Source organism: Phocoena sinus, chromosome 4 (genome assembly GCF_008692025.1).
Source record: "Phocoena sinus isolate mPhoSin1 chromosome 4, mPhoSin1.pri, whole genome shotgun sequence".
Lineage (NCBI taxonomy): Eukaryota > Metazoa > Chordata > Mammalia > Artiodactyla > Phocoenidae > Phocoena > Phocoena sinus.
The window spans coordinates 88,962,874-88,977,579 of record NC_045766.1 but is presented as its reverse complement, the minus strand read 5'-3'; the positions used below and the strand labels follow the sequence as shown (position 1 = coordinate 88,977,579).

Below are 14,706 nucleotides of genomic sequence, written 5' to 3'. Positions count from 1 at the left end.
ACTCTGTGACTCCTATACATATCCCAGTGGTGTGCTGGAGCTTATTCTACCTGCTGATAGGAGCTGACTGTTAAATTTTCAGAAAATTTGCAAGTCAACCATTAAATGATTGTTAGCTTGGAATTGGCCATGGTGGGAGTATTTATGCCATGGAAACCAGCAAATGTTATCAGGGCTATTTCCCCCCAGAAAACTAGTTGTTACACATTTCCCAGCATACCACTGTTCCTCCTGCATACTCTCACAATTGTAGATTAATCTAAAAGTCAGAAGTTTGATTTTAACAACTCTGGTAAATTTTGTTCTCTGCATAGCTCATTGGTATACCAAAATTATTGACTTCCTTATTTTATATGGAGTTAATAATTGCCTCATTGTGCTGACACCTTCTGAAGTTAACGGACAATCCACAAAAAGTAAGGCAACCAGTAATTATGTGCTTATGAAGTATTCTTGCCAAACAAATGAATCTGAATCTATTTAAGCTTCAACAGCTAAATACCAGTTTATGGGTAATACGAAGAATAGAAAGCAAATTAGATGACACAAGAAAGCAACCAACTAAATCTAGAATGTAGGATATTCTACAGGACCAACGACTCACTTTTCCTACTAACTCAATAGCATAAATGAAGCAGGGAGGTAGGAAAACTATTATAGAAAAATCAGACTTAAAAGTCATAACCCCCTGTTTTCATGTATGGACCTTGTTTGGACCCAAACTCAAATCAAGGAAAAATTAAAAAGTATATTTGAGACAATCAGGAAAATTTGCCCATAGACCAGGTATTAGATGACATTAGGAATTATTGTTGTCTTTGCCATGTATGATAATGGCATAGTAGTTATGGCTAAAAAGTGTCCTTATTGGTAATAGGTGAATAATGAAGTATTTGCAGGTGAAATCCTGCAAAGTTTGAGTAATTTTTTTCTTTTAAAAAACCCTGGGAAAAATATAGGGGGACATGAAACAAAGTGATAAAATTTGGTAACTGTTGATTGAAGATGGATGATGGGTCTATGCAAGATTACTAGATTATTCTACTTAGGTGTAAAATTTTCATAATAAAAGAATGTAATTGCTTCACTCTAAATCTATTCAATAGTTTTCTTTGTGCTTACTAGCCTTGTAACTTTTTTCCAATGTACCACATCAGATTGGTTAAATATCAGCTAATGAATTAATACTGTTTTTGAAATCCTTAAACATAGATAATCCATCAATGTCATTTCTTCAGGTTTTCCTCCCTGAGTCCCCTTTCTTCCTTTTCAATCGGAGAGCAGCACGTTGGGCTTTCTGCATAGCTGTTGATCTGCACTGCCCTCCTCCATGACCCTGAACTGCCCACATCTGTTTTCCTATGTTGGATTCATTTTCTCCCTCTTTGTTGATCTAGTCCCTCATTTTGCTGGAGCACCTGTTCCAGTAGCTTCCTAAGAAAAAATAAATGTGAAGTAAAACTTTTCAGCCCTTGAATGTTATTTTTTTTTTCCCCCACATTTGATTTGGCCTCATACCTTCCTCCTCAAAATTTTGGAAGATTTTCTCCATTTACTTCTAGTCTCCGGTGTAGGTGTTAAGAAGCTCAATGCTAATTTGATTTCCATTTACCCCCCTTTTATGAAAATTACAAAATTTCTCAGCATATGCTATAGGTTGATCTCTATTTTTGATTGTGCCAGGCCCTTATGAAACATGTGTCTGATAGTGTCTGATTTTTCTGGTTTGTTATGTCGTCTTACATTTTCTCTGGGCTGTTTTTCCATGACTCTCACTCACAGGATATTAGACCTATCAATCCCAATTTAAGGATTTTATTTGGAAAAACGCTGTGTGGAAGGAAACAAGAAGGAAGTCAGGGAAGGTTGAACGAGCTGCCAGACCAGGATGCTAATCTGACCCAGGTGAAGAGAGCAAGAGAAGGTTGGGTGGAAGTGTCCTTGACACTCCTGAAACTTACGGTTCAACAAATCCGCCAGGGAATCCTTGAGCCATAGCCAGCTGACAGAGGAGACCCCTTGTCTTAGGAACGGGCTGACCGTATTATTTCTGCTGCACTCAATCACTGGTCATATTCTAAACCTGGGCACAGACTCAGCTCAAGTGCAGTGATGGATTTCAAAGCGATGCACCTGGGGCCCTGGTCAATTACCTTTCCTGGAGGTCTGGGGTGCTAACATCATGGCCACTATTGTAAAGCAGGTTTTATTATCATTATGTTGGGTGTGTTAGTCTATGTACTGTGCCTAGAACAGGGGTAGGCACATCACAAGTGCTCAGAAAGCCTTAGCTGTTTTTACTGAGTGCCAAAGAGCAGGCTGCAAATGTGTGTGATTAGCCAAAGAATAGTTATAAACTTTATACTCTAAATTTTGGAATCTATTTACTTTAAGCACTATTCTAATAGTCTTGGTTAACTTGAGTACAAGCCGAAGCCACTTAGAAATGGCAGAGTAGAAAGAGATTGGAAGCTTTTTGGTATTATAACAACCAGAAAGATGGGTAAAGTGTGTTTGACAGCAGGGAAAGGGACAGAAAAACAGTAAGAGCAAACACAACAAAAGTGCATACTTTCAGGGTTTTTGACATCAGGGAACGTAGCTCCAGCAACTTCAATAGGCATAGATGCTTCTTGGCATTTCATAAATGAAATAACCAATGTTCATAATAATGACTCTAATATCAAGAAAATGTTTTACCAGCACTTTGAGGAAGCAGGAAAGTGTTTTAGAATGATGTCCATCCAGAATAGTAAAACTGCAGAGGAGCTTCTTAGAGTAAATCCTCCAGGTTTCTGGACAGCCGATAGTTTTATTGATCTAATTAAACATGTGGCTTTTTTGTTTTCCTGTGCATAACTGCATATCATTTCTCGCGATCACCTGATAATGAGCAATCCTTACTCTTCTCATCTTACGACCTGATTTTACGTTGACATCTCCACACCTTTCGTGGCATTAGTCATCACTGCCTGCCTAGGTTCACTTGCTCCCTAAGCAAACATGAAATCTCTATGATAAATCATAAAGAGAAGAACTTCCAAGCCATTTCAGTTGAGCTCCTGAGATGGGTTTGGCCATCCCATGACTGTCACTAAGAGGATTCTCACTCCAGTGGCACACAAGCCCCAGACACTTTGGCCACTGTCTGTGCCTGCTTCCTCGACAGCATGTTCCTGTTCTTGCATATGAACCACTGACACTCACAGTGCTTCCACAAACATTGGGCTAACAACAAAATTACTGGCCTGGGACATGACATCAACACCTTTGGAGAATAACTAAAGAACGTGATAGTTCATCTTCTAAACTCTCAGGAATGCCACCATTGGAGCCTAAGAAGCTGCTGTCTAGAGCAACAGACTTCCATTGTGAAATAGGGACGCTCACAGCAGGCACAGTGGGTCAGCAGCTGCCACATGAGTGAGACACAGAATGACAGAGAGGGAGAGAGAGCAGAGAGATACATATACAGACAGAGACAAAGAGAGACAACATGCCAGTGTGCACACAGGGTCGTCCTGTTTAGTCCAGGCTGCTACCACAAAAATACCATAGACTGGAAGGTTTAAACACATTTATTTCTCACATTTCTTAGTCTGGGAAGTCCAAGATCAAAGGCATAGGCAGATTCAGTGTCTGGTGAGGGCCCATTTCCTGGGCCCATAGACAATGCATTTCCCGTAGACAACCGTCTTCTCATTGTGTCCTCACATGGAGGAAGGGGCAAGGGAGTTCTCTGGGGCCTCCTTATAAAAGCACTGATCTCATTCATGAATGCTCTGCCCTCATGACCTAATCACCCCCCCAAGACCCCCCACCTCCAAATACCATCATACTGGAGTTTGGATTTCAACATATGATTTGAGAGGGGAACATAAATACTCAGTCTATAGCATATCCAAAACCTTTTTCAGAGTTAAAAGCAGAATCTGCCTCATTTTTCTACTGATTTGTAAGCTCCTCGGGGGCAGAGCCGGGTTTGCTTGCAACTACACTAAGCAAAAATTTATGAGGAGGGAAACAGTCATGATAAGCAGGCAGTCCTTAATTCATATTTTAAAACAAAGAACAAAGGACAGTAATGTCCTAAAAGAAATGTTCCTGACATTGCTACAAGGATTCAAATAGCTGTTAATTTTGCATAGGTTTAATTTTCCCCAGTTCCTGGATGTTACCTCCTTTTAAGTCATCTGGTTTTTTTGGCCTAAGGGCTCAAAAGGCTGTATTAGATTCCATACATACTAATGGACAGCCAGTTGTTTTAACTGTACTGAATTAATTATCCCTTCTTTATCTTCTATTATCATGCACAGCCTTCTAAAGTCATCTATTTTTCTACCAGTAGTATTTCCCGTTCCCTTTTATTCTAGATGGCATCAGCACATTTTGAAATATACAGATCTAGAAGTAAAACAACTGAAATGTACAAGGAAAAGCAGACAGTAGCCTAGTATTTCAGATTGTTACTTTTTGGCTTATTTTTTTTCTATTCCATATTTTCTTTTCTCGTTTTTATATTTTTTTAAGACATGAAATAAAACGTGCTGCAGCTCAGGAATGAGTAAATTCAAGACAACAGTTGAGTAACAATCTTTAGAAACTAATATTTATCTGAACTTAAAACTAAATTATTTTGTTTTTCCCCAAAATAAATTGGTCAGATATGAAAAAAAGAAAAGGATTATGAAGCATTCTAACTTTTGATTTGAGTGTGAACATGTTGGCTAATTTGTATTTTTATCTGCCGATCTAGATGCAATCACACTTTTAAAAGCAGATTCCTGTAATTTGCTTTTCTATAAAATGTCGCCAATGCATTAAATACTCTGAAAACAGTCTTTGTAAATCAATCTGCACTTACTAGATTTGTTTAAAGGATAGCATTAGAATTCCATGCCAAGATTTAATTTGGTTTTAAAATAACTCCCGGGCTTCCCTGGTGGCGCAGTTGTTGAGAGTCCGCCTGCCGATGCAGGGGACATGGGTTCATGCCCCGGTCCAGGAAGATCCCACATGCCGCGGAGCGGCTGGGCCCGTGAGCCATGGCTGCTGAGCCTGCGTGTCTGGAGCCTGTGCTCCGCAACGGGAGAGGCCACAACAGTGAGAGGCCCGCGAACCGCAAAAAATAAATAAATAAATAAAATAACTCCCTACATGCAGAACATTTCCAAGGGCAGAGAGGCTAGTTCCCAATTATCTTCATGCCGGCAGTGCTAAATGTGTTTAATGACTCACCTACAAGCTGTGGGTTCTCTGAAGACCTCCACATTCAGTGGAACACACACTTTTTACCTTAGGCTATTTTACTGAAAAAAGAGGGAAATGGAGAATCATAGCCAAATGATAAGTGAAAGTTCTTACTTTGTTCTTGTCAATGGTATTACAGATTTGATCAACACGTTGACTGGCTTTTTGATTCAGACCTTGCAGACGCAAGCATGTCTTAAATTCACACAGTGTTTGCAGACCGGATGGATATTGCATTTTAAGTTTTCTGTACCACACACAGGTCTCTAGCAGGAGGTGCTGTCTCACCACCAGCTATAGATTCGCTATTCCCCAACATGATTCACAGTCTACAGGTTTTCTCCCGCTGTTTTCATGTAAGGTCTTTCTGGATTTAGTCCCTCACTCTTCACTAAAACTTGAGGTTAACATATGCACTTAGAAACTACGCTAAACCTCTTATGGCTATAGGCTAAGTAAGAATAGAAAGCCAGTGAGATTAATTTACCTGTACAATTTTAAGACCAAGGTCACTTACTAGCTGATGGGATTGTTGCTTACTGCCATTCAGAGATAGAGTTTTCTGTAAAGGACAGAGACAGTATTTTAGAGGGTAACCCTTGCCATATCGTTAGCCATAAGTTATGCCTACATTATTGAGTGGTACAGTGGGGTTTAATGGAAGGAACTTAGAGTTGCAATCAGAAAGTCTGGGTTCTAGTCTTTGTTTACCACTTGTTAATAACTACATTGAACGATTACTTCAGTTAAGTCTCAGTTTCCCATCTGTAAAATAGTATTAAGAGTATCTGCCTTCTCACATCTGAATATTGTGAAGATAAATTTAGATGAAGAACATTGTTTTAAGCCATGGAAAAATTAAACATTCTGAGTACTGTTAAAGGAATTCTATGTACGAGAGGGAAACAGGCAGAGATAACTAGATAATAAGTAGTTAGAAGAGTTGTAGATGTAGTAGGCTGTAAAGTGTGGACTGCACGTAAAGGAAGATACGGGGCTGTGTCTTCCGGCATTGTACCTGTCACTGCCCGCACCCACCCGCCCCACCCCCGCTTTCTGTTCCTGTCTTTTGTCTCTCAAACCTGCATCTAGCCATACCCTCTGCCTGCTGGTTTTATCCCACTCTAGTTCCTGAGCTTATTTGGTCCCAGCCAAGCCCAAATTGCCAATGGACTTCAGAGCTGATCCAATGGGCCTAAGAACTGTATCCATGGTCTAATAATGGAAATGAATTGCCCCGTGTTGTCCCCAAGCCATCTTGCTACCAAACATACTTAGGAGCAACAGAATTATATTATTTCCTCCTGGAGTCATCTGGTCCCAACATGGCTCTCCTCCCCTAAACTTACTCCATTTTTCCCCCCCGATTCCCATGTTGACTCAGTTCATAAGTCTAGTTACTACTTTAGTCCCCATTCCTTAGTCCTAGCTGATTACCTATTTAAAACCCCAGATCCTCAAAGAACTGGAGACACTGGGGCCTAAATGAACTGCCTTGACAGGAATCGGAGAGGTTATGATTAATTTTCTGTCAAACATACCAATATAGACTTTCAATAGAAAATTTCTATTTCATAACTAGATTTAAATGAAGTGTTCAATCAGGTCATAGAAATTTAGAACTTATTCATTTGGAAGTATTACTTGAAACCATTAGAGTACATGAGATTTCTTACGCAGAGTAAAAAGAGAGATGAGATAATGAGGACTCAGCCCTTGGGAATATTCAGTTAGGAAATATGAGGAATATCCTGTAAAAATCTTCAAAAACCATTCTCTGAGGAAGTCCCCCTTCAGACTCTTTCTAAATGTCTGCCAGAAGAATGCTCAGAGGCATTGACTTCTTATCGCCATTAATATTCATTAATCACCAATTTTTAGATTAAAGGAAGAATGGATACTGATGTAGGCAGAGGAAGATAATGAAAGTTTTTAAGGGGCCAAGAAAATCCCTTGTGGAAGGAAAACTTTGTATAGATCAACAATGCAAGGACCTGAGATCCAGAAACTGTTTGATCATATAAATTATGCTTTAAAAAAAACTGCATAATGATTACTTGAAATAAAGAGAATTCTTACACTGGATACAATATTTATATCTCAAAATCAGAAATCTTGCTATATAAAATATTAACTAGTCATAATGGGAAAAAAGATTCATTTTTTTTTTTTTTTTTTTTTTTTTTGGCACGCGGGCCTCTCACTGTTGTGGCCTCTCCCGCTGCGGAGCACAGGCTCCGGACACGCAGGCTCAGCGGACATGGCTCACGGGCCCAGCCGCTCCGCGGCACGTGGGATCCTCCCAGACCGGGGCCCGAACCTGCGTCCCCTGCACCGGCAGGCAGACTCTCAACCACTGCGCCACCAGGGAAGCCCCAAGATTCATTTTTAATAGGCCATAGAGTACATCTAATTAATTACAAAAAATATAACTATAATATACTAGATATATTTGAAGAAAAATTTTAAATAATAATATGGGTCACTAATGAAGCCCTGAACATACAGAAAGGCATATTTCGGTCTTGGGTAGAAAGACTTATATATATATACATATATATGCACAAACCCAACAAAGTACAAATAAAACTTGAGGGGTAGGTACTGAATTGAAACCTAATTCTAAGTTTGAATAAGAATTATACACGCGGCTTCCGGGAAGATGGCGGAAGAGTAAGACGCGGAGATCACCTTCCTCCCCACAGATACACCAGAAATACATCTACACGTGGAACAACTCCCACAGAACACCGACTGAAGGCTGGCAGAAGACCTCAGACCTCCCAAAAGGCAAGAAACTCCCCACGTACCTGGGTAGGGCAAAAGAAAAAAAGAATAACAGAGACAAAAGGATAGGGACGGGACCTGCACCAGTGGGAGGGAGCTGTGAAGGAGGAAAGGTTTCCAAACACTAGGAAGCCCCTTCGCGGGCGGAGACTGCGGGTGGCGGAAGGGGAAAGCTACGGAGCACCGGAGGAGAGCACAGCAACAGGGGTGCGGAGGGCAAAGCGGAGAGATTTCCGCCCAGAGGATCAGGGCCGACCAGCACTCACCAGTCTGAGGCTTCTCTGCTCACCCACCGGGGCAGGCGGGGCCTGGAGTTCAGGCTCTGGCTTCGGTCTGAGCGCCGGGAGAGGACTGGGGTTGGCGGCATGAACACAGCCTGCAGGGAGTTAGTGCGCCACGACTAGCCGGGAGGGAGTCCAGGAAAGTCTGGACCGGCCGAAGAAGCAAGAGACTTTTTCTTCCCTCTTTGTTTCCTGGTGCGCGAGGAGAGGGGATTAAGAGCCCTGCTTAAAGGAGCTCCAGAGACGGGCGCGAGCCGCGGCTAAAAGCGCGGACCCCAGAGACAGGCATGAGACGCTAAGGCTGCTGCCGCCGCCCCCAACAAGCCTGTGGGGGAGCACAGATCACTATCCACACCCCTCTTCCGGGGAACCTGTGCAGCCCGCCACTGCCAGGGTCCCGGGATCCAGGGACAACTCCCCCGGGAGAACGCACGGCACGCCTCAGGCTGGTGCAACGTCACGCCGGCCTCTGCCGCCGCACGCTGGCCCCGCCCTCCGTGCCCCGCGCCCCCCCCCCCCCCCGCCACCGGCCTGAGTCAGCCAGAGCACCCGAATCAGCGGCTCTTTTAACCCCGTCCTGTCTGAGCAAAGAACAGACGCCCTCCGGCGACCTACACGCAGAAGCTGGGTCAAATCCAAAGCTGAGCCCCTGGGAGCTGTGAGAACAAAGAAGAGAAAGGGAAATCTCTCCCAGCAGCCTCAGAAGCAGTGAATTAAAGCTCCACAATCAACTTGATGTACCCTTCACCTGTGGAATACATGAATAGACAACGAATCATCCTGAATTGAGGTGAACTTTGAGAGCAAGATTTATGATTTTTTCCCCTTTTCCTCTTTTTGCGAGGGTATATGTGTATGCTTCTGTGTGAGATTTTGTCTGTATAGCTTTGCTTCCACCATTTGTCCTAGGGTTCTATCCGTCCGTTTTTTGTTTGTGTAAAATTTTTTTTCTCTTAATAATTATTTTTTTATTTTAATAACTTTATTATATTTTATCTTACTTTATTTTATTTTACTTTATCTTCTTTCTTTCTTTTTCCCCTTCCTTCCCTCCTTCCTTCCTTCTTTCCTCCCTCCTTTCTTTTTCTTTCTTTCTTTCTACTTCTACTAATTCTTTCTTTCTACTTTTTCTCCCTTTTTTTCTGAGCCGTGTGGATGAAAGGATCTTGGTGCTTCAGCCAGGAGTCAGTGCTGTGCCTCTGAGGTGGGAGAGCCAACTTCAGGACACTGGTCCACAAGAGACCCCCCAGATTCACATAATATCAAATGGCAAATATCTCCCAGAGATCTCCATCTCAACACCAGCACCCAGCTTCACTCAACAACCAGCAAGCTACAGTGCTGGACATCCTATGCCAAACAACTAGCAAGACAGGAACACAAACCCACCCATTAGCAGAGAGGCTGCCTAAAATCATAATAAGTCCACAGACATCCGAAAACACACCACCAGACGTGGACCTGCCCACGAGAACGACAAGATCCAGCCTTATCCACCAGAACACAGGCAATACTCCCCTCCACCAGGAAGCCTACACAACCCACTGAACCAACCTTAGCCACTGGGGACAGACACCAAAAACAACGGGAACTACGAACCTGCAGCCTGCTAAAAGGAGACCCCAAACACAGTAAGATAAGCAAAATGAGAAGACAGAAAAATACACAGCAGATGAAGGAGCAAGATAAAAAACCCACCAGACATAACAAATGAATAGGAAATAGGCAGTCTACCTGAAAAAGAATTCAGAATAATGATAGTAAAGATGATCCAAAATCTTGGAAATAGAATAGACAAAATGCAAGAAACATTTAACAAGGAACTAGAAGAACTAAAGATGAAACAAACAATGATGAACAACACAATAAATGAAATTAAAAATACTCTAGATGGGATCAATAGCAGAATAACTGAGACAGAAGAACGGATAAGTGACGAGGAAGATAATATAGTGGAAATAACTACTGCAGAGCAGAATAAACAGAAAAGAATGAAAAGAACTGAGGACAGTCTCAGAGACCTCTGGGACAACATTAAATGCACCAACATTCGAATTATAGGGGTTCCAGAAGATGAAGAGAAAAAGAAAGGGACTGAGAAAATATTTGAAGAGATTATAGTTGAAAACTTCCCTAATATGGGAAAGGAAATAGTTAATCAAGTCCAGGAAGCACAGAGAGTCCCATACAGGATAAATCCAAGGAGAAATACACCAAGACACATATTAATCAAACTGTCAAAAATTAAATACAAAGAAAACATATTAAAAGCAGCAAGGGAAAAACAACAAATAACACACAAAAGAATCCCCATAAGGTTAACAGCTGATCTTTCAGCAGAAACTCCGCAAGCCAGAAGGGACTGGCAGGACATATTTAAAGTGATAAAGGAGAAAAACCTACAACCAAGATTACTCTACCCAGCAAGGATCTCATTCAGATTTGATGGAGAAATTAAAACCTTTACAGACAAGCAAAAGCTGAGAGAGTTCAGCACCACCAAACCAGCTTTACAACAAATGGTAAAGGAACTTCTCTAGGCAAGAAACACAAGAGAAGGAAAACACCTCCAATAACGAACCCAAAACAATTAAGAAAATGGGAATAGGAACATACATATGGATAATTACCTTAAATGTAAATGGACTAAATGATCTCACCAAAAGACACAGATTGGCTGAATGGATACAAAAACAAGACCCATATATATGCTGTCTACAAGAGACCCACTTCAGACCTAGAGACACATACAGACTGAAAGTAAGGGGATGGAAAAAGGTATTTCATGCAAATGGAAACCAAAAGAAAGCTGGTGTAGCAATTCTTGTATCAGACAAAATAGACTTTAAAATGAAGACTTACAAGAGACAAAGAAGGACACTACATAATGATCAAGGGATCGATCCAAGAAGAACATATAACAATTGTAAATATTTCTGCACCCAACATAGGAGCACCTCAATACATAAGGCAAATACTAACAGCCATAAAAGGGGAAATCAACAGTAACACATTCATAGTAGGGGACTTTAACACCCCACTTTCACCCATGGACAGATCATCCAAAATGAAAATAAATAAGGAAACACAAGCTTTAAATGATACATTAAACAGGATGGACTTAATTGATATTTATAGAACATTCCATCCAAAAACAACAGAATACACATTTTCTCAAGCGCTCATGGAACATTCTCCAGGATAGATCATATCTTGGGTCACAAATCAAGCCTCGGTAAATTTAAGAAAATTGAAATTGCATCAAGTATCTTTCCTGACTACAACGCTATGAGACTAGATATCAATTACAGGAAAAGATCTGTAAAAAATACAAACACATGGAGGCTAAACAATACACTAAAAAATACAAACACATGGAGGCTAAACAATACACTAATAACGAAGTGATCACTGAAGAAATCAAAGAGGAAATCAAAAAATCCCTAGACACAAATGAAAATGGAGACACGATGATCCAAAACGTATGGGATGCATCAAAAGCACTTCTAAGAGGGAAGTTTATAGCAGTACAATCCTACCTTAAGAAACAGGAAACATCTCGAATAAACAACCTAACCTTGCACCTAAAGCAACTAGAGAAAGAAGAACAAACAAACCCCAAAGTTAGCAGAAGGAAAGAAATCATAAAAATCAGATCAGAAATAAAGGAAAAAGAAATGAAGAAACGATAGCAAAGATCAATAAAACTAAAAGCTGGTTCTTTGAAAAGATAAACAAAATTGATAAACCACTAGCCAGACTCATCAAGAAAAAAAGGGAGAAGACTCAAATCAATAGAATTAGAAATGAAAAAGGAGAAGTAACAACTGAAACTGCAGAAATACAAAAGATCATGAGAGATTACTACAAGCAACTCTATGGCAATAAAATGGACAACCTGGAAGAAATGAACAAATTCTTAGAAATGCACAACCTGCCAAGACTGAATCAGGAAGAAATAGAAAATATGAACAGACCAATCACAAGCACTGAAATTGAAACTGTGATTAAAAATCTTCCAACAAACAAAAGCCCAGGATCAGATGGCTTCACAGGTGAATTCAATCAAACATTTAAAGAGCTAACACCTATCCTTCTCAAACTCTTCCAAAATATAGCAGAGGGACGAACACTCCCCAACTCATTCTACAAGGCCACCATCACCCTAATACCAAAACCAGACAACGATGTCACAAAGAAAGAAAACTACAGGCCAATATCACTGATGAACATAGATGCAAAAATCCTCAACAAAATACTAGCAAACAGAATCCAAGAGCACATTAAATGGATCATACACCATGATCAAGTGGGGTTTATTCCAGGAACACAAGGATTCTTTAATATACGCAAATCAATCAATGTGATACACCATATAACAAATTGAAGGAGAAAAACCATATGATCATCTCAATAGATGCAGAGAAGCTTTCGACGAAATTAAACACCCATTTATGATAAAAACCCTGCATAAAGTAGGCATAGAGGGAACTTACCTCAACATAATAAAGGCCATATATGACAAACCCACAGCCAACATCATCCTCAATGGTGAAAAACTGAAAGCATTTCCACTAAGATCAGGAACAAGACAAGGTTGCCCACTCTCACCACTCTTATTCAACATAGTTTTCAAAGTTTTAGCCACAGCAAATGGAGAAGAAAAGAAAATAAAAGGAATCCAAATCGGAAAAGAAGAAGTAAAGCTGTCACTGTTTGCAGATGACATGATACTATACATAGAGAATCCTAAAGATGCTACCAGAAAACTACTAGAGCTAATCCATGAATTTGGTAAAGTAGCAGGATACAAAATTAATGCACAGAAATCTCTGGCATTCCTATACACTAATGATGAAAAATCGGAAAGTTAAATCAAGAAAACACTCCCATTTACCATTGCAACAAAAAGAATAAAATATCTAGGAATAAACCCACCTAAGGAGACAAAAGACCTGTATGCAGAAAATTATAAGACACTGATGAAAGAAATTAAAGATGATACAAATAGATGGAGAGATATACCATGTTCTTGGATTGGAAGAATCAACATTGTGAAAATGACTCTACTACCCAAAGCAATCTACAGATTCAATGCAATCTGTATCAAACTACGACTGGCATTTTTCACAGAACTAGAACAAAAAATTTCACAATTTGTATGGAAACACAAAAGACCCCGAATAGCCAAAGCAATCTTGAGAACGAAAAACGGAGCTGGAGGAATCAGGATCCCTGACTTCAGACTATACTACAAAGCTACAGTAATCAAGACAGTATGGTACTGGCACAAAATCAGATAGATCAATGGAACAGGATAGAAAGCCCAGAGATAAACCCACGCACATACGGTCACCTTATCTTCGATAAAGGAGGCAGGAATGTACAATGGAGAAAGGACAGCCTCTACAATAAGTGGTGCTGGGAAAACTGGACAGGTACATATAAAAGTATGAGATTAGATCACTCCCTAACACCATACACAAAAATAAGCTCAAAATGGATTAAAGACCTAAATGTAAGGCCAGACACTATGAAACTCTTAGAGGAAAACATAGGCAGAACACTCTATGACATAAATCACAGCAAGATCCTTTTTGACCCACCTCCTAGAGAAATGGAAATAAAAACAAAAATAAACAAATGGGACCTAATGAAACTTCAAAGCTTTTGCACAGCAAAGGCAACCATAAACAAGACCAAAAGACAACCCTCAGAGTGGGAGAAAATATTTGCAAATGAAGTAACTGACAAAAGATTAATCTCCAAAATTTACAAGCAGCTCATGCAGCTCAATAACAACAAAACAAACAACCCAATCCAAAAATGGGCAGAAGACCTAAACAGCCATTTCTCCAAAGAAGATACACAGACTGCCAACAAACACATGAAAGAATGCTCAACATCATTAATCATTAGAGAAATGCAAATCAAAACTACCATGAGATATCATCTCACACCAGTCAGAATGGCCATCATCAAAAAATCTAGAAACAATAACTGCTGGAGAGGGTGTGGAGAAAAGGGAACCCTCTTGCACTGTTGGTGGGAATGTAAATTGATACAGCCACTATGGAGAACAGTATGGAGGTTCCTTTAAAAAAACTACAAGTAGAACTACCATATGACCCAGCAATCCCACTACTGGGCATATACCCTGAGAAAACCATAATTCAGAAAGAGTCATATACCAAAATGTTCATTGCAGCTCTATTTACAATAGCCCAGAGATGAAAACAACCTAAGTGTTCATCATCAGATGAATGGATAAAGAAGATGTGGCACATATATACAATGGAATATTACTCAGCCATAAAAAGAAATGAAATTGAGCTATTTGTAATGAGGTGGATAGACCTAGAGTCTGTCATACAGAGTGAAGTAAGTC

The 14,706-nt window shown here is 40.3% G+C and overlaps 2 protein-coding genes across 2 annotated transcripts in view; both read right to left on the bottom strand.

Moving 5' to 3' along the window:
- The window catches only part of GUCA1C (guanylate cyclase activator 1C), a 32,061-nt gene extending 26,492 nt beyond the window's left edge, over positions 1-5,569 (bottom strand). The window contains 2 exon segments of the mRNA XM_032629421.1: positions 5,365-5,518; positions 5,520-5,569. Of these exon segments, the coding sequence (XP_032485312.1) occupies positions 5,365-5,518; positions 5,520-5,569 (204 nt within the window).
- A 10-nt stretch (positions 5,570-5,579) lies between these two features.
- Positions 5,580-14,706, bottom strand: part of MORC1 (MORC family CW-type zinc finger 1) — a 193,225-nt gene continuing 184,098 nt past the window's right edge. Inside the window, 1 exon segment of the mRNA XM_032629419.1 lies at positions 5,580-5,647. Within this exon segment, the coding sequence (XP_032485310.1) occupies positions 5,580-5,647 (68 nt within the window).